We start from the raw sequence: 19,870 nt of genomic DNA on the forward strand, positions 1-19,870 counted from the left end.
AAACCCTGCGTCTTTTAACGGTGAATGTTGCATTTAATAAACACGTTCCATAAAATAGAGTTTCAGAAACATTTTTACTTTTCAAAGCAACTCGTTTTATGATTTGGATGGATTCTGCATTTCTGATTAGATTGCGTAACTGAGTGATTTTTAGATGTATTTTTTCCAGAGGTAGAAAACTTTACATTGTAAATACCAGAGAAGTTAAATTAAACAATTAAAATTAATTAGGTTTGTTTTAAATTTAAAAATAGTTAGTGCAACCTCTCACTCTTTTTCGTTTTTTCACTCTAAGAATTTAAGTATTTTTCCCCAAAATAAATGTTGTCCACATATTTTACACAAGATAAATAAAAATTGTTTAAAATCGATGAAAAATTGAGTTTTTTCCAGTGGACAAATTCGCTTAAAATTTACACAACGATAGTTCAAGCCTGCTGACAATTTATTTCCAGCTAATCAGCATTTTACGGCGAATAGGTTGGCTTGAAAATTAATACGTGCTCAAAGAGAACGACTGCACTGCTTTTGCGCAAGGTCGTTGCGGAAGGAGTGCATCGAGTGCGATACACATTTGCATGGAAAGCCATCAGAGCAAATTGGCCGTGACGAGGCTGTCGCATGCCAAGGAGCGGAGCGGGCCGGAGATGAGCTTATTAGCCGCTTATGCAATCCGCCGAGCAGTTGTGCGCGCCAGGTTGCATAACACGCTGCGTGCTGCACGGACGGGTGTAACAGGAAAGAAATTCCAGCCGGTTGATGGGTTAGACAGGCAGAATATAAATAAATCCCTCCCGCTTTCTTTTAATTCAGAAAAAGCCCGGCACATCATGAATCTTTGATGCCAAGCCGTGTGTTTTTTTTTAACGAAGAAAAGGCGCTTTTCGCCATTTAAAAACCGGTGTTGTGTTAGTGAGCTCGTCGTCAATTGAGAGACACGAGCGCAAAATTACATGCAAGGAAAGAGAGAATTCCTCGCATAAATCTCGAGCTGGCGCTGCTGAATTGTAAGCGAAGTTGGTTTATTAATAATTTGTTTTCATCCCTCGTATAAGCGCCTTGAATGCGAGAGCACAAAGTGTATGGTAGCAGGCAACCCTTTGAAGTCGCGCCGTGCTGCCTGCCTCTCTCTCTCTCTTCTCTCTCGCTCGCTCGCTCGCTCCCTGGTGCTCGTTTCGATGGCGCGGGCTTGCGCACTCGGCCACACAGGCACGCACACGACGGAGCCGACCCCGCGCCCGACCGACGACCAACGACCGACCGGCGGAATGATATTTTAGCAATGAAATTAGCAGCTCTGGAGCAGCATTTCAAAAATAATGGTCCGAGGGCGCAGGCGAAAGCCGGCTGCTGGCGAATTTATTAATTGCCGCGCGTACGCGCAAGGGGTCGCCGCGCGCGCCAAGCCAAGCCAAGCAAGCACTGCAGCAAAGAGAGAGAGAGAGAGAGAGAGGAATAATGATCCGCCCCCGCGGCTCCCACTCCTTCAGCCCTCTCAATTGTTAATTGAATCAAACTTCTGCACTTGGCAAGTCTTGTTCAGCCGCCTTGCTTGCGCATTTGCAAGTGCGGAGATTTTTTTTTTATTTGTAGCCGTTCAACTGTACGGACGCACAATTAAGTAATGAGACAATTTTAATCCCTTAACAAAAGCGAGGCATTTTAATCAATAGCTATGTGATAAGAAATGGTTCTAAATTAGTTAACGAATCTTCTATGTTCCAGGACAAAAATAATTGACTTTAAAAATTAATTCTTGTAAAGGGATTCGGGAAATTCATATTCAAAGGAACTTACCGTTTGAGATATTAAAGATTATTTAATTAAAACATAAACTATGGAGCTTAAAGATCATGAATAAATTACTTTTTTATAGCGTTTTGATTTTTAATGGAATATTATTCTTCAGATAATCCTTTTAGGCATTATTTAATTTAAATACATTGTGAAATTATAAATTAAAAAAATGGTAAAAGCGTTCGTCCTGATTTTGTTGTGATTGTACTTCATCGATCTTAATAAATAAAATGCCCTCAAGAAATGATTTTTTTATCGTTGCTGGAATGCATGGGGTGGAAAGGGATGAGGGTTGATCACCCCCAAAACCCTTCGGCTATCTATGGGGGGTTGAGAAAAGTCGAACGGTGTGCAGTTTGTGTGATTCTCATTGTTAGAGTCTTAGATTAAGCTCTAAAAAATAATAAAAATATATGTTTTGATTTTTGTCAACATTGTCATCGTCGAATATCGGGTTTGAGCCCCGGGTTTGAACACCGTACAACTCATCTCAACCTCCCCTAGATAGCAGATGGTGTTTGGGGTAGGTTTTTATTAATTTAAGAGAGTTTTACGATCACTTAATAAGTTTTTGAAAGTGCAAAGCGTCGCGATGATTTTTCTTGTTATTGCAATTTAAGAGGTGGGAAGGGGATGAGGGTTAATCACCCCCTCAAAAGCCGTCAGCTACCTAGGGGAGGTTAATATGAGTCGAATGGTGTGTAGTTTTTGTAATTCTGACTGTTAGAACCCGAGGTTTGGGAGTTACAACATTCGTAGCGTAAATAATTATTATTTAAAAACCAAACAGATGGTGAAAAATATTGTTCAAGTGAAATAAACAGAGGCTTGTTATTAATATTTAAAGAGAAAATCATGTTTGGAGACAAGTTTTGAATCAAACTGTTTTAGTCACTCGGAATTAATTATATGAAATGTCAAACCTCAAACGCACTAATCAAAACAAACAGAAGCAGATCATGCTATACTATATATGCCGCTTAGGTTCACCAAATAATACGTGGGGACAAATATATTCGTCATAACCAGAATCAAGAGCAAGCAGCTAATGCTTTACACACGGCAATGTAGCGGGGAGTAATTGATTTGTCCGAATAAATTGGGCGAATCGATTACTAAATGAATGGTTGCCGGCGAATATGGTGACGGGGTGGCAGTGGCAGCAGCAGCGGCGGCGGCAGCGGCACTTTTCCACCCTTGAGCGCAATGAATCCCTCACGCGCGCTCAACACAGTCAGCACACAAATCAAGCGAGAAGCGTCGGAGGGTGCGAGCGGGAGATGAAGCAGAGGGAAACCATGAACAGCAGATGAGAGAAAGAGAGAATTTCGTCAGCGCTGCATGCGCGACACCAGAAAATCCAAAAGATTAACACGCCAGCATTCTCTGAAGCAATACAATGCGATTCCACGACGGCGCAAATAATATATAAACTCCAGATTTCATTTTGTCTTTCATCTGATAAACAGCAGTGCTGACTAATTAAAGACAAGTTTTATTAGAAGGGAGTGGAGCTTTTCATTAAATATAAATATGATTATAGTTAATTAACTTTTGGAAATTTTCTGACTGTAATTTCCGTCGATGTTTTCAATCGGTTTTTTTAGTTATTTGAAATGCTCCAATAGCTTAAACAATTTCTTTTTAAACGGCATTTATAGGGACATAAATATTACCTCTTTGCGGGGAGGCGGAAAGAGGACCAAAGCTCATCTGCGGCTACTTGGTTCTCATGTTATCCGCTTGGCTGTGTTATTCATACCCGGGTGAGGTCATAGACCACGGATGTGCTGAGTAGAGATAAAAAATAACTGTGAGAAATCAATAGAAAGTTATTGTTTTAATAACTTCCTCATGTTATTCATAGAAATTCCTGTAGTTGATCATTCTGAAGGGCTTACACATTAATAGACTTTTTGGCATGTTCTATTCTTAATGCTAGAAAAGTCTAACTAAGCTCAAGGCTACATAGACTTTGCAAAGATCTACTTCATAGAACTCAACCAACATTTTCTCATTAAGCATCTTCTTTCGTCTTCATGAGTAAGTACTAAAAAAATACTTTTAGTCTATATTATTGTTAAATTCCAATAGGAATACTCTTTAAAATCCAATCCGTTATCTTAACTTTCAGTATAGTTTCGTTACGTGCCGAGGGGTTTATCGCGTTTTAATGATTAGACTTTTTTACATTGGCTTGTGTTGCGGTCTAAGGTTTTCCATTTTTACTTCCTTTTAAATTATCTGAAAGAGAGCGATTTGAGCACATTCCGGACTCGGCCAGCAGCCTGAACTCAACTCTCTTATTTAGGCAGGAATCAAAACTCTATAAAAAAGCAACTTTACTAACTTTCAGGCGAGTGTAGCTGGTGCGTGTGCGAACATTGTTCTGTGGCCATCAAGAACTGGCTTCCAGACGAAAATCCTTTCGAAAAGCACGCTCGAGAAAATCCACAGTGCCCATTTGTCGCCAGGATAAATACTGTAAGTCACACATAATGAATTTCAAACCACGCAAGGATATTTTATTGTAATATTTTCAATCTTATAGCTATTTTTCACCGATTTCGAGGGCTACAAAGCTGCAGTTAATTCGATGGCGACAAAATTGAGGTAAAGTAGTCATAAAATATACTTGATTCCAATCCACAGTTATTAATTAAATAAATTTTATTATTTTTTGCAGTTCTTCTGCCAAATACGGCTTTGACGCATTGCAGGAATTAAACCTAAATGGTAAGTGGACAAAATAGTACAACGATTAAATCTCTGACAGCAACAAAAAATATTTTCCAGGTAAGCCAAAAGAGATTCCCATGGAGTACGTGTGCAAAGTGTGCTACAACAAGGAGATAGAAATCGCTTTCCTCCCCTGCTCGCACGCCGCTGTTTGCACTCAGTGCGCATTTCAACTGCAGCAGCACTGTGCTGTGTGCAAGGCAAAATTGCAGTCTGTTTTGCGCATTAAATTGCCGCGCTAATGCCGATGAAGCGGGATGAGTGGGAAATTTCCTAATCATCAAATTTATGCCTCACTAACTCGTCTATATTTGATTATTGTAACTCTGTAATTGCTCGGAAAATGTGATATTCTTGAGCACATTATATTTATGGCTGTTTAACTATGATCAATTTTATTTATTAAAAAAGACTACTGTTTTTTTACAAGAGTAATCAATTTTTTTTCTTTTTACCATCATTCAGAGTTTTATGAGATGAAATATGCCAAAGGAAAATTTCTGTTTTCGAGCTAAAGACGTTCAAACCTCAAATTTTAAGAGCTCTACAGCTGATAAACAAAACAAAAAATAAAAAGGGGTTTAAATTGGAAATATATTGATGAATTATTCGATTGATTTGAATTTGGCTTTATAATTTAGCTGTTATGAGCGGGTTCGCAAAAACCCACATTTTTCCAGTAAAAACTAACTTCATTGCAAACAACTCTTTTTGCAGTTTTGCACATTTTTTCGAAACATGCATTTTTAATGAAGTGATAAATTCTCATGATGGGGATGACAAAAAATAGGGATTTTTACAAAAGCCAGCACTGGTTTAAAGGACCGAAAATTTAATAATCATATTTTTACAAAATTTTTGACATTTTTGGCGCAAGGTTAAATTTGGGAAAACCTAACTGGTGTTTTTTCCAGATGATTTTTTGCGCAATAAGCAGTGGTGCATTTTTGCGCATTGTATAAAATTGGCGAATACTGGCAAGTTAAAAAATCTTTACAAATTTGGAATGCTGATCAAATTTGCGGTTATTTGCATATTTTCCTCTGACCAATTTCCCGGAAGAGGCGTTAGAAAAGTTGATTTAAACTTACCAAAATTTTAAATGGCCAAAATGAAGCTTGATTTTATGAAAACTTAACTTGGGAAAGCATAAGCCGTTATAGATTTCGGTTTTCGATTTTCAAGCATATTTCTGCCGGATATTTTCCAAGACTATAAAAATTGTAACTTCACTGTGTGGATTCCAATAATGTCAGTTTTTTTTTAATTTAAAAACTTATGAAATCAAGGCTTATTGCAAAACGACTTGCCGCCCGAATTGAAGGACTCTGCACGGTGGAGGAATTCCCAAAGCTCTGCAAAGGCTACTTGTGGCGAGTGCATTTGTGATAATAATTAGCGTGTGATTAATAATGTGATTTGCGGCTCAGTGCAGCGTGAGATAACTTTTGTTTTAAAGCGTTTTTGCAGTTTTCTGCTAGCATTTGTTTCTTAATTTGATGTATTTAAATTTTGTAACTATGACAGTAGGAATAAACAAATAAATAAATAAATTTCTAGTAGTCATAAAAATTTTAGTGATTGTGCTGAGAAGCAATCTATTTTCTCCTTGAGATTTGATTAGAAAAAAATCCTGGCATCTGCAGATTTTCCTTTTACGGGTGCTCGCATTTCCAATAACAATTTCAATGCGATGCAATTCAGTTTCGATTCTATTCAGACTAACTAGATTTTCCAATTTTCAGCTCGGCCAATTAGATAAGCTGATAGCGACAGAGTGTTGGTTAACAATTTTCCGGCAGCAAGCAGCTTCCTGTTTATACAGAGTGCGGGCTGGCGGGCGGGTTGGCGGGCGGGCACAATGCATATTTGCCAAATTACTCTGGCGGTGGCTGCAGATGCAAATGGGGTGTGATATCGAGAGCTTAAGGAGGAAGGGCTCATCACCCTCTTGCACACCGTCCGCGAGGCGAGGCGAGGGCTGGCTGGCAAAAGCGAGCTGCATTGTTTCCTATCCTGGCGGAGACCACGAGGGGAAGAATAATATTTGACATAAGCAGCAGCAGCGGCGGCAGCGCGGCCGCGGCGGGCGATATATTATTCCTCTCGTCTTGTTTGTAAGCAAGCCTTGAGAGAGTGGAGCCGAGCGAGGACGAGGCGCGCCGAGCCGCGAGCACGCCAGCCAGCCAGATCGGCCGCGAGCCTCGCATCGGCAGTCAGCTGGCGTCAGGCGAGCCTCGAGCACCACTCCTCGCGCCGCTCCGTCGCACCAAGCGCACCACAGGCCACACAACTGGACAGTGTCTCTCTCTCTCTCTCTCTCTCTCTCTCTTTCTCTCTCCAGCGCAGTGACAGTGCAGTGACACACGTTGTCGCAGGTCAGGCATGTAGGCGTGCGTCTCGTGTCCGCGTGCAGACAAAGGAACACAAGCTGTCAAGACCGAGTGAGTGAGTGAGTGAGTGTCCAGTCCACCACTGTCCACCACCCATGGCCGGTCCGTACTCGGCTCCCTGTAAAGTGCCCGCCAGCCTCCTCCAGGAGGAGCTGATGGACTTTGAAAACGCCGCCACGCACTTCCACTCGGACGATAGCTGGAGCCTGTCCGAGCTGGACGACGAGGCGCTGCAGGGCATCGTCTCCGGCAAGTCCACCTCGCCCGCAAGCACCACCACGGCCGCTTCCACAGGTAGGTTCTTTTATTTATTTATTTCTCCGTAATGTTGAGCGCGGCTCGATTAGCTCTACCTGCCAGCGTGCCAGCCTGCGCCCCGGCTTGTTCGTAAATTAATTAACCCTTTGAATCAATCAGGAGGCTCATTTGCAAGTGACGCGCGGCGGCGGCGTTGGCTGGCTGCTCGTCGGATCTGCATGCTGTCGCAGCGCTGACTGAGGTGTTCGCTTACTCTGTCAATGATCCTGTTGTCTGATAAGATGACAAACGGGTGTTCCACCTCCACAACAACAATAAATTGTTTCACTGCAGATAATTCATGAAAATTAATTTTTACAAAGTGGAATGATACAGAGCAACAATTGAAAAATATTTTAATTATTGGATGCCATGAACAATTGATCGGAAAACAATTTTTTAACAATTTGCAATAATAAAAAAGGACCTCCCTACAATAAAAATTAAAATTTTGCCGATTTTCTCCAAAATTTACAGTGTTTGAACATATTTTCTTGGCATATTTCGATTCCTCTCGTCGAGATCTGTCCAACGGTGGATGCCACTAATTGGGGAGACTCTTGGTTTTGAAATAAATCGGATTTCAAGTAAGGAGACAGCCATTGCCATTTGAAAAGCACGCTAACTTTCCAGCCAATTTTCTCAAAAAATTACAGTGCTTTTTAGGTCAATTTAGGCTTTAATTTAATCCTAGGGGACGAGTTTATGCATTGGCAACAAGCATTTTCCAGGCTTTTGCAGTATCATTCCTCTTTAAAAATGAGGAAAAGGCGGAAATTTCCCTTAGTGAGAAAATCAAGATTTTTTGTTTTTATTTTTGGATTGAAATCAAGCGCAAAAATAATTTATTTTTTCGAGAAATTTGGCAATAGCTTTCTTTGGTCCTAATTTCATTACTGTATATATTCTAATAAATTTAATCTGGAACGACGCACAAATATTCTATCTCAATTTTATAGCACAAAGCCATAGATTTATCACGGATGTATAGTTACTACATTACGTCTAACAATAATCGTTCTCTTCCTCGATGCGATTGTAGAAATGTCATGCTCTATTTTGAAATCAATCCGATTGACCGAAATGATATAGTTTCGCTGATCATGCCTTGCGATAAGCTGGCAATCAGGCGATGGATTTGGCTCGGGCCGGACGATCAATAGCACACACGGACGGATAAAATAAAATAGGCAAACAAAGGGCGCGCACACATATACACATAGCACAATAATTCACACACAACGGGCGAATAGTGTGGTGCGGAATGTACTCCATCAGGTGCACGTGACAATTGTGATTAGAGCCGAGTGGCGGTGGCGCGACTACACAGCATTCACGGCGAAAACAATCGATGTGTGTGCGTTATCACTTTGAGCAGTTATTGTCATCAATTGGTGCCGCCTCCCGGTCGCAATATCAAATAATCGCCGGTGGTGCGGTGCCCGTGCGCGCGCTCGCGCGTTTGCTTCCATTTATCTGTTGAACGAATTTGCCCTGCGATGCCGAATAATAATTGAACAATAACAAATGAGTATCGGCAGCAGCAGCAGCAGCAACACCCACACCGCCACTGTCATTTGTGTAACCTTGAATAATAATTAACTTCTCGGCACGACGGCGACGACGGGCAGCGAATCCGATACGCTTAACGTGCAGTTGTTGTCGACAGAAAAGTCGCGAAAGTGAAAGACGACGGCAATTTTCGCGCTTACTTCATCTCGAGCTTATGCAATTCCTGCAGCACGCCTCGGTGGCTCCCGTTTCAGGGCAGGAAAAGTTTCGAGTTGCATGAAATAAATCTTTGTGTCGATAAATTAGATAAGCCCTCAAAAAATTTGAACGGTCATTCAAATTGCGTTTAATATAGAGCTTAACAGGAAAGCAATTAAGGATATTTTGAATTGTTATTGACTAAAGCATTTATATCGTTGTTTTTATTGTTTGTGAAATTAAGCAACAGTTTATCTCTAAAACCAGGAATTGGTTGGTTTCTGTTTTAATAAATTTTGTTTTAAAAGTAAATCTGCGGAGAGAAGTTCGAGGCTCCCTATTTTTAATTGAACTTACTTCTTATCGATTCTTTGCTCTTCAAAACAACAAACTAAAAGAGACAACAAGTATGTATATAAATGCGAGGACTTGAGCTTGGTGCGCGGTAGTGTCGTCGCATGAATTATATTAATACGGCTTTAATAAAACAGATGACATCACGACTCATTGCTGTGATGAAAGAACAATGGCAGATAGCGAGGCGCGCAATTATATTTTAATCCCAGAGCTGGAATTTGTTTGTGCGATGTGCGGCGCGTGCGGCGAGATCTCTATATAAGACGCGCGCGCGGCGCTTGCTTGCTTGTTGTATGTGCTTTCAAAAACACACTCAAAGCGCAAATTACAAAATGAAAATTTCATCACTCAGCCTTTACCAGTTTAAATGCGCACCGCGCTTTTTATTAAAGAAATCTCCCTTTGTCTTTGCAGTCAAAGCAAATTACAAATTACTCTCGCTTTGCCAACAGTGTTTCAAATTGAGTACGTGCATTTGAAAATAACGAAAGTAAATCGAAATTTACTCACACGTACAGAGGACAATTAAACGAAAATATTTGAGCTGTGTTATATAAATGTTTATCTCATATGCTTTAGCTTTAAAAACAATTGTGAAATATCTAGAAAAGAAATAAACTGGAAAAAGCTTGTTTCAGTTTTAGTGGTATATTTCCTTATCACATAAATTTCTTATTTACATTTGGTTTTATCGCCTGCATATTCTCTCCTCAAGCGGCTGGTTTCTCTGTTTTTATTATCATCCTCCCTTTTTATTCGAGTCCAGAGGCGAAGCGTTCCCGCAGCGCCTATTCTATTAAATATAACAAAAGTTTTGTCAAGTCGACGGGCCATTATTATGAATGCTCTGCTCTGTCAGTCGGAGTGTGCGAGCAAGCGAGCACCGGGGTGATAGACGACGAGGAGGGCGGCCGGCTGAGCGAGCGAGCGAGCGTTCCACCACCGAGCCAGTGAGAGAGTTGAGGAGTCATTAGGCAGATCAATACCCAGTGATAATCCAGCCCTTTGTTGTGACGCGTGATTTGACAATTTTAATCAAAACGACCGCCGCATTCCAAACTTCCTTGGATAAACAATATTATCCGTCACTGAAATAAATCTTGGTTTTGTGCTCTGTGCGCATCCTTTTTAAAGAGGAATGATATTGCAAAAGCCTGGAAAATGATTGTTGCCAATGCATTAACTCATCCCCTAGGATTCATTTAAAGCCTATAAATTGACCTAAGAAGCACTGTCATTTTTTGAGAAAATTTGCTGGAAAGTTAGCGTGCTTTTCAAATGGCAATGGCTGTCTCCTTACTTAATTGAAATCCGATTTAAATTCAAAACCAAAAGTTTCCCCATTAAGTGGCAAACACCGTTGGACAGATCTCGACGAGAGGAATCGGAATATGCCAAGAAAATATGTTCAAGCACTGTAAATTTTAGAGAAAATTAGAAAAATTTGAATTTTTACTGTAGGAAGGTCTTTTTTATTACTGCGAATTGTTGAACAAATTGTTTATCGATAAATTGTTGTCCTGTATCATTCCACTTTAAACACGGCCGCCCCTAGAGTCGTAGCAGAAAAAAATCAATTTTTTCCTTGTTGCAAAAAGGGCAACTCTCAAATCAACAGTGAAAATTTGAGTGTTATTTGGTTTGCGGAGACTCTGGGGGCGGCCATCATGCGCGTTGGGACATTTTCATATATACGCAGCACTGTACATATCTCGGAGAGGACGGAGAAAAATGTATGTGCGGCGGCGGATGAGAGCACACATCTAATATCATCGCTTTAGTGAAGAAAGCGGGCAGATTCAATGGAACAATGTATTGGAATTCAAACTGTCGAGCGAGCAGCTGTGTGGAAAATGCCGGGCTCTATCTCTCTCATTCTTCTCTTCTTCTCCTCCTCCTCCGCTTAATATACAGTATAACGCAGGCAGCACACAATAAAAAGCAGCAGGTAAAGAGGCCCTTTTAACACACGTGATAGACTTAATTACAGGTAGGACAAAACACGGCGAGCGCCCTCTTGTAAATAAGCCAGCCAAGCAGCGAGAGTCGACGTCGCCGCCACCGTCGTCGCCGTCGCCGCCGCGCGGCTCAAAAGAATTTTGTGTAAATATTACGGTGGACCGTAAAAGGCGTCTTTCTTTTTGTCTGCCGGCTGTTTTAAGTCAATTAAATTTAATTATTTCAGCTGGACGCTTCACGAGTTAAATCGGACAGTTTAAAAAAGAGAGGAAATTCTGTGGCGGTGCTGGTATATGTATTGATTGTGTTTCCTGCAGCCGCTTACAAATGAGAGCTATATAGGGAGGACTTAAAAATGTGTGTTCATCTTTTAAAGGGCCGGTTTTATAGTGATTGTGAGTACTGTACCTGCTATCAAGGTTGGCTCTGCTCTCGCCGGCCACATTCTATACTGTTACAAACACAGCTGTGTTCGCGGCGGCGAGTGTGTGTGTGTGAGTGTGTGTGTGTTGTGTAACAATAATAAATGACTCCTCTATATTATGCTCGTTTAACGAGTGCCTGCTCGCTGCTCGCGCTCTTCACCAACTTTCTTTTGAAAAGGCGGCTCGTGCTTGACGAAAGTTTTGGATTTCGGGTGTTGATCATCGGCGTGCTTATTGTTTTCTTTATTGTTACAAGCAGATTTGTGTCAGATTTGAGAGAAAAAATAGAAAGGCCACGGGATTGAGGATTACTCGTGCTGCACAGTGAGTGAAACGGGAAAACAAATTGTCATTCCGCTGGAGGATGCTTGGATGAGATTTCCCCCCTGAGATGAATATTAAGCTGCGGTGCTCGCCAATGAGATCTTCCGAGAGCATCTTATAATGTCTATGGAATACGTGCAAGAAATTGTTAACTTTATCCGTGAATCAACAAAGATACAACAATTCTTGCAAGGCGTTTTTTCCGTTCAATTTGACGCACCCCTCCAGTGCGCATTAATAAATAAAAAGAATCACTCTTGGAAATGAAGAAATGTTTCATTTTCACCCCGGCTGCCGCTAAAATAAACTGGCGGCACCCTCTGCGAGAGCGGCACGTGCAAATAATAATTTCTTCAAATAAATTGGACATCAGCTCGGGGTAACGGCTGTATATTTCAAACCCCTTTCGGCTCCTGCGCACTGCACTGCACCTCGAGATATTCGCACCCCCGAGGTCGTAAATTCAACAGCGTGCGTCTCTTTTTCAGCTTGCCGTAATAAAATTACAAGTTCTTGCTACATTTATAAAGTAGGTTCACTCTCCTTTCCCTCGGCAGCGCGCGCGCGCGCATGTATATTGCCTGTATCCACGTAAAACAAACATTACACCCGCTCTCTTTCTTCCTTTTTTTTCTCTCTCTCTCTCTCCTCTCGGCGGCGGCTGCAGTGGTGGCGGCAGAGACGGCTCCATCGCAGCTTAGCAGAAACAAAGCCAGCTGAAATTTATATACATTTGCACACACACACACTCACACAGGCGCGTGTATCTGATGGAAAAGCGGGCAGGGAAAGTTTGTCTAGCGGGAAAAATTGCCAGGCACATGAGCTGAAACGTTTTGCCGCGGATTGCATGCTCTATGGGTGTGTGTACACTCCTCTGGAAAAGTTCTTGCAGCTGATTTTAATCTTCTATACTTGCAAATCAGCCAAGCTCGCTGCTGCCAAAAGGTTTATCTGCAGCAGTCTCGTCTGCAAAGATTTCCTCTGTGGAAATCAATTCAAATGGTATATAATATGAAATTTTCCTCAGCGCAACCCAAATTATTATTTTTATCAAGTATCAAAGAGATGAAAATGTTTTGTTTGAATTTTCTGGATTGAGTTAGAGACTCTGCTAAATTGATAAAATGAAATAAATTCGTTAAATTAAAAAAAAAATCGGGAAAAAGGGAATCTATAGCCGATGGCAACGTTCTTATTGCTAAGAGCTTTGCAGCCCAACAATAATTAAAACACTTTGCATTGTTGACTATAGCAAGTAGAATTCATTGAGTTTATTGTTTGTAAAATTAAAGAGGAACGATACTGCAAGAGCCTGGAAAATGGTTGTTGCCAATGCATATAAACTCGTCCCTTAGGATTCAGTTAAAGCCTAAATTGACCTAAGAAGCACTGTAATTTTTTGGGAAAATTGGCTGCAAAGTTACCGTGCTTTTCAAATGGTAATGGCTGTCTCCTTACTTAAAATCCGATTTAATTTCAAAACAAGAGTTTCCCCAATAAGTGGCATACATTGTTGGACAGATATCGACGAGAGGAATCGAAATATGCCAAGAAAATATGTTCACGCACTGTAAATTCTGGAGAAAATTAAAACTGTTTAATTTCCGATTTTGCCAAATTTCTCGAAAAATTAAATAATCCTTGGCTTGATTTCGATCCCTCTCTTCGCGGTCTATTCAACGGTGTGTGAAATTTGAAGAAAAATTCCCTAAATTGGGAAATAAATCGGGAAACAACAGTAGAAAATCAGAAAACAACAGTTTAAGAAAAAAATTGCATTTTCCTATAATTTATAGATCATATTTCTAGCAAAGGTAAAAAGGACTGTTTACAAATTTCTGTAAAAAGAGTTTTAAAAAAATCTATTCTGATGGAAAATTCCGTCCAGGTGAATTAGTCAAGCTCAAAAGCTCAAATAACAGACTCGGCGGGATCAAGCGCGACAAATCGTCAGTTCGATAATGATGCAAATGGAAATTGGCGGGGAATGGAGCCGTTTGGGCTGGCGTTCCGGAATTAGTGCGTGTAACAGGCGGTGCGTATGTATGTAATTAGATCAGAGCTGCGGCGCACACACCATCTCGAGGCATTGCGAGACCACAGCCGCCGCCGGAGCAGCAGAATCGACTCTCTCTCTCGCGCTCGGGGCGTGTATAACTCTCTCAATTGAATTGCTCGCGCGCGCAGAGTAAGGGAGTACCTTTTCGCGCGCGCGATGTAATAATATAATGCGGCTGCGAGGCGGTTTGCAGCGCACGCACCCAGCCAGGGGTGGGTGGTTTCGCTTTTTTATATTTCGGCTGCCGCCTCCGCCGCCGACTCAAACGCCAATTAAGGCGCATTAAAAGAAACACGCAGCTTCCAATTGAGGCCAGCCATTCATTCGCAGCCGGCGAGGCTTAATTAGTGATGAACCGCGCGGCTCAATGCAGCAACAAATTAACTCTCACTCGCGCTTTCGCCCCCGATGCGCGACTCATCCATTCATGCTCTGATTTATTATTAATTGGATTTTGTCACAACTAGCACGACACAGTAAAGCAAATTAAACAGTCAAGGATCAATTGAGGTAAAGCTTTATAGAAAATTTGTAAAAAAGCCTTTACTTAAAATTAGGAAATAGTTAACAATTTTCAGGTTGCAGGAAAATCGGCTCAAAAGTTTGCATGCTAATCAGAAATTCACGATTTAATTATTATTGCACATTTTAGAGATAATTGTTGGCCTGTAAATCTCCTCTTTATCAAATTTGAAGTGGAATGATACAGGGCAACAATAGAAAATTATTTGATTTGTTGGATGCCATGAACAATTGATCGAAAAACAATTTGTTAACAATTTGCAATAATAAAAAAGGACCTTCCTAGAATAAAATTCAAATTTTGCCAATTTTCTCCAAAAATTACAGTGCTTGAACATATTTTCTTGGCATATTCCGATTCCTCTCGTCGAGATCTGTCCAACGGTTTATGCCACTTATTGGGGAAACTCTTGGTTTTGAAATTAAATCGGATTTCAAGTAAGGAGACAGCCATTGCCATTTGAAAAGCACGCTAACTTTCCAGCCAATTTTCTCAAAAAATTACAGTGCTTCTTAGGTCAATTTAGGCTTTAACTGAATCCTAAAGGGACGAGTTTATGCATTGGCAACAATCATCATTGTTTAAATTTCGAAAATGACTGATTTTTAAGAGAAAAAAAGACTCTTCCACGCTGTTAACCTGAATGCCAACGTAAGTTTTGGCTCGATTCCAAATCGAAGCCCGTGCAGCGTGCAGTGCACATAAAATTATAAAAAATATGGTGCTCCGCAGCCTAAATGATGAACTCATGTCACAATCCTGGAAGCCCGTGAAATATGCTGCACATAAAAACGTCCCAAGAACCCGATAAAAGTGGTCTCGGCAGCGGCAAACAGCCGGGCAGGAATGCAGCAGAAGAGTGAAACAGGAAAGAGTTAAGTCAAAGAAAGAGAAAAAAGTCGAAGGCGCACATCCTGGGTCGCGTCGTCGCTGCTTTCTTTCTCACAACATGCTCTCGACACACAAAACAACACGAAAAGACCCAACCAACCACCCAATTCAGTTTCAACAGTTATGTATGAGCGGCTGCGGAAATATTTTTAAGCGGCTTACGTGCGCGCCTTATATACTATATTGTTCCCGTGTATGAGATGTGCTACACTATATCGCTTTGCTTTATCGCCTCCTTATATTATGTGTCAATTGCCTGGTCGATTTTCTTTTTTTCGCTTTTCTATCGACATCGACGTTCCGCACATTCTTCCTCGAGAGAACAATTGACTCGCTGCTTTATCTCTTCAAGCCGAGAGTGTTTTCAAAAGCGAAAATGGAGAACAGGTCAGCAAAATGTTGTATTCTAGGTGAGAAAGTGACGTGTACATTTTTTTCTGATCCTCTAATCATGATAGGAAAATAAAAAGAATGTACAGATTGTGCAATTTTCAAGAGGAAACCCTTTTAAATGTGTCTAGTTGGAACATTTTCCCAAATTTATTTATTTCAGGCAGAAATTTTAGGCCTATTTAATTAATTATTGAGGAAAATATTAATTTAAATTCACCAGTTGCATAAACCCTAAGTGTTCGAAGCCGCCAACAGAGGCGCCACCCTAGACTTTAGATTTTAAGGCACTTCCGCTGCGATTTCAGACTCAATCTAGCTACTGTGCATTCTTCAATTAATTTGCTTTTTTTTGACGTGCTGTAAACCAAAATCGGTTCAGCCAATCGCCGTAGAATCGTGAAAAACTATTTTTAGAAATAAAAAATTATTTTCCAACGTTTCTACGGCGAATGGCTGAACCGATTTTGGTTTTCAGCACGTCAAAAAAAAGCAAATTAATTAAAAAAAAGCGAAATAGCTAGATTGAGTCTGAAATCGCAGCGAAAATGCCTTAAAACCGCTTAAAACAAAATTTTTAAGAAAGTCTGTGGTTGCGCCATCTGTTGGCGGCTTCAATAACTAAGGGTTTATGCAACTGGTCAATTAAAAAAAAAATAAAAAGATAGAGGATTTTTTAAATCATATTTTCTGCTTATCCTGATTAAATCTTTATTTCAAACAAAAATACCACACGATACGTCCTTAGCTCGTTTTTGGTGCTTTGTGGGATAAAAACCATCCTTTTGTTAATTTGAAAAACGAAAAAAATCGTTTCCCCATGTAATAAAATTATATTTAAAATCCCTCAAGAAAATTAACCCGTTATGTAAATAATCTTTCCAACCAAAAATAAATATTGTTGTGCAGTAAAAATGAGGGATTGTCGGAAAAGTTTTGATTTTCATTTCCCAACAAGCTATTTACCCTATTTACTCCACATTATTTGCAACTGTGATCAATCCCAATCAAAGGTCACAATTTTTTTCGCTTCGTGACAAATGCGGACATGCATTCATATAATGATGTTTCCAGTTGTATGCACGCAGCTGTAAATTGCAATTTCCCGGAGAGGGAGTGTATGCGTTTCCGTCAGCACGAGTTTAATTTCCCACTTGCACAACGCGCGTCGAGTTTATTACGCTGCACTCTGTGCAAGCGGCAGAAAGTGGAGGAAGAGAGAGAGAGAGAGAGCGCGAGCGAAAATCGCTGCGAGTGCACAAAAAGATCAAAAAGCGCGCGGAGGCAGTGGCGGCGGCGGCTGAGTGAATTTTCAGCGCCTGCTAGCCGGCGTAATGCACCATTTTTCCGCTCGCATTTATTCGCCGACGAAATCAATACTTACTTTTGAAAGGCATTATATTTTATGGGATATCTCAGCAGCAGCAACGGCGGCGGCGGCGGTTCTGCCGAGCCGACTCGGTGCGAATATTCCTTTCATGAAATATATAATATATCTCCGGTTCCCTCTGTGTGTTATTTGCATGCAACTCTCATATATACCAACACACATACCAACTTAGCGGCGCGCAGTCAAACGTCAATCTCTCTTTCTAGAGTGTGCTTTAACTTTGCTTTGAATTGATTCCCTTTCCGAGCAGGCTCTCTCTCTCTCTCTCTCTCTCTGCGCGCGAGCGAGCGAGCAAACCGGGAGAGCCCTTCGGATTAGAGGTGAAGTGCGAGCGAAAATTTTGTTCCATTGCGATTTTCCGGCACCAACGGCTTTCCCTCGACGGCTCTCGCTTTTTTTTAACATTTTCATGCTTTCCCTCCACTCTTTTCATCGCGTGATTTGGATGCACTAATGAGACAGGCTTTATTTAATTGAACTGCGCGCGTGTAAAAGGGAGAAAACAGCGTATTCTTCTCGTTTTCCACTGTGGCTTGTGCTCCGTAGGGATGCTGCGCGCTCGTGAGCCGGTGGTAATCTACTCAGCATTTGTGTTAATGAAAATGGTCGAATCCACTCGATTTTTTTAACGAATTTTTTGCGTTTGGAATTTGTTTGCAACCGTATTCAAAAACACAGGATAATTGATTGGAATATTGTATGAGTCCGTTTTTATTTCAAAATAATATATTTTATGATTCGGCCCAGACCGAAATTAAAAAATAAATAAAAAGAAATCGATTCAACAACTGTTGAGCTATTCTCAAAACTTGAAATTCGTCTCAACCATTCGTAAATCGCTTTCACTTTAAATAATTCTGCTTTACTACCCGCAACCTGTGTTCTAAACAGGAGGGTAAAATTTCCAAATTCCAGACATAAAAGAATAAAAAAATCGCAAACGGTTTTAAACATAAACTTTACGACTCTGCAGATGAAATTATTGCCAATAGGGGTTGAGGATTGAGGGATGAACACCCCAAAAATCATTCAGCTCACCAGGGGAAGTCAAGACAAGTCGAACGGTATGCAATTTTTGCATTTCTGACCCTTAAAACCCGAGATTTGGTGCTCACAAAATTTGCAAAACTTCGAAAAATTGGTGTTTTTAAAAAAATAAAATTGAATTTCTCGAAAACGAAGCCGAAAACCACCTTGAAATTTTCCTCCAAGTTCACACGTATTCTGAGACCTTATTTTAGGGGCGTTTCGGATTTTTAAAGTACGTTTTTTTGTTTTCAAATTCCTGAACAACACCCGGAAATGTTCGGAAATGAACCTTGGTGACCTTTGACCAAGACCGATGGTGTTCATTCGATCGGGCTTGACGAGATGAGTTCAACACACACCTTAACGTTCAAAATGAGTAATGGAATTCTCAAAATTCGCTTAAAATATCCCGTAAAACCCGTAAAAATTAAAATTTTGACGATTTTTCCTGTTCAAGAATTATCAAAGGTGCAAATTTCAACGGATTATCTTGACACGGACCTGTAGTTTCCGCTCAAATATTATTCCTGCCCCGTCAAAGCTAATCTGTAAACAGTTCTGTGGCCATCCCCCCAAAAAAGCCTCCCCTCTCAATCAATACCTGCTTCGTAGTGCAATTTCCCTGCCGACCATCAAGAAGTCGGGTCTCACGATCGAATACGCAGAGGCTTTTTAAGAGCCGCGATAACAAGCCTGTTTGCGGAGGAAGAGCGTGATTGAAACTGCGGTCTTAGGTGAGCGCAGAAATCGCGACGGGCGTGATTGTTCGATCTCTTCGTCGGGCGCGTAATAAAAGCCGAACTCGCGAGCAAACGCGGCTAGTCCATGGCTCTCTCTGCTATTGTATTACAACACAATTACACCATCCATTTTGTGCCAATAATAATTGACGAACAGAGCCCTTGTGTTTCGCAACAGTGAAGTCGAGCCAATGATAATATGCGAAAGGGCAGAGGGAGGAAAACGGCCAATATCGAACAATTGGCTGCCTCTCCGGCGAATAATACTTTTTGCATTCACAATTCGCGCACAGCTCCGGGCGCAGAATATAAAAATTGACGCCGTGCACGCTGGTACATGGCTAGCAACAAGTATAACAAAATTATAATTGGCTTTGCAAGGCGGCTGCTGCCGCTACCGCCGCCACTGGGTGGGTGTGCATGTTTATCAATTGGAAATGTGTATGTGCACCAATAAATACGTAAATGAATCGAAACAGCACTGCAATCGAATCACCGGACGGCAACAGATGGCCTGCGGTCAATCAGGGTTTTTGCATCGTGCATATCCAGATGCTTCTGCCTAGATTGGCAATTTCGCACTGTGACTCGGAACAATAGCCAACCACTAAAACGCAATCCGAATAGAATTACTGATATATTGTTTGCGCACTTTAATTGTCAATGCATAGTTCTTCATTAGATTTTCCTTTGAACGTCTGCAGAGATAAAATCAAATAAATCCGTACGCATGATTTTTTTCTCTCTCCTTCGCTTCGAAAACGGCACACATTTCAATCTCTCTCGCTTTGCAATGACGAAATGAAAAAATTGCACTTTATTACCATCGTTCTACACAAGGACG

At 41.0% G+C, this 19,870-nt stretch overlaps 1 protein-coding gene and 1 long non-coding RNA gene across 2 annotated transcripts in view; both read left to right on the plus strand.

Annotated features, from left to right (window-relative positions):
- Positions 1-4,080: 4,080 nt before the first annotated feature.
- LOC135944055 (uncharacterized) lies at positions 4,081-4,912 on the plus strand. Its single transcript, XR_010575268.1, has 4 exons — positions 4,081-4,281; positions 4,349-4,410; positions 4,484-4,533; positions 4,594-4,912. It is a non-coding gene; the product is annotated as an uncharacterized LOC135944055 (long non-coding RNA).
- Positions 4,913-6,848: 1,936 nt separating this feature from the next.
- Positions 6,849-19,870, plus strand: part of LOC135941801 (uncharacterized) — a 120,730-nt gene continuing 107,708 nt past the window's right edge. The window contains exon 1 of the mRNA XM_065487536.1: positions 6,849-7,223. Within this exon, the coding sequence (XP_065343608.1) occupies positions 7,025-7,223 (199 nt within the window). The 5' untranslated portion in view covers positions 6,849-7,024. The remainder of the gene's footprint in view (positions 7,224-19,870) is intronic.

This window comes from Cloeon dipterum, chromosome 4 (assembly GCF_949628265.1).
Source record: "Cloeon dipterum chromosome 4, ieCloDipt1.1, whole genome shotgun sequence".
Classification (NCBI taxonomy): Eukaryota; Metazoa; Arthropoda; class Insecta; order Ephemeroptera; family Baetidae; genus Cloeon; species Cloeon dipterum.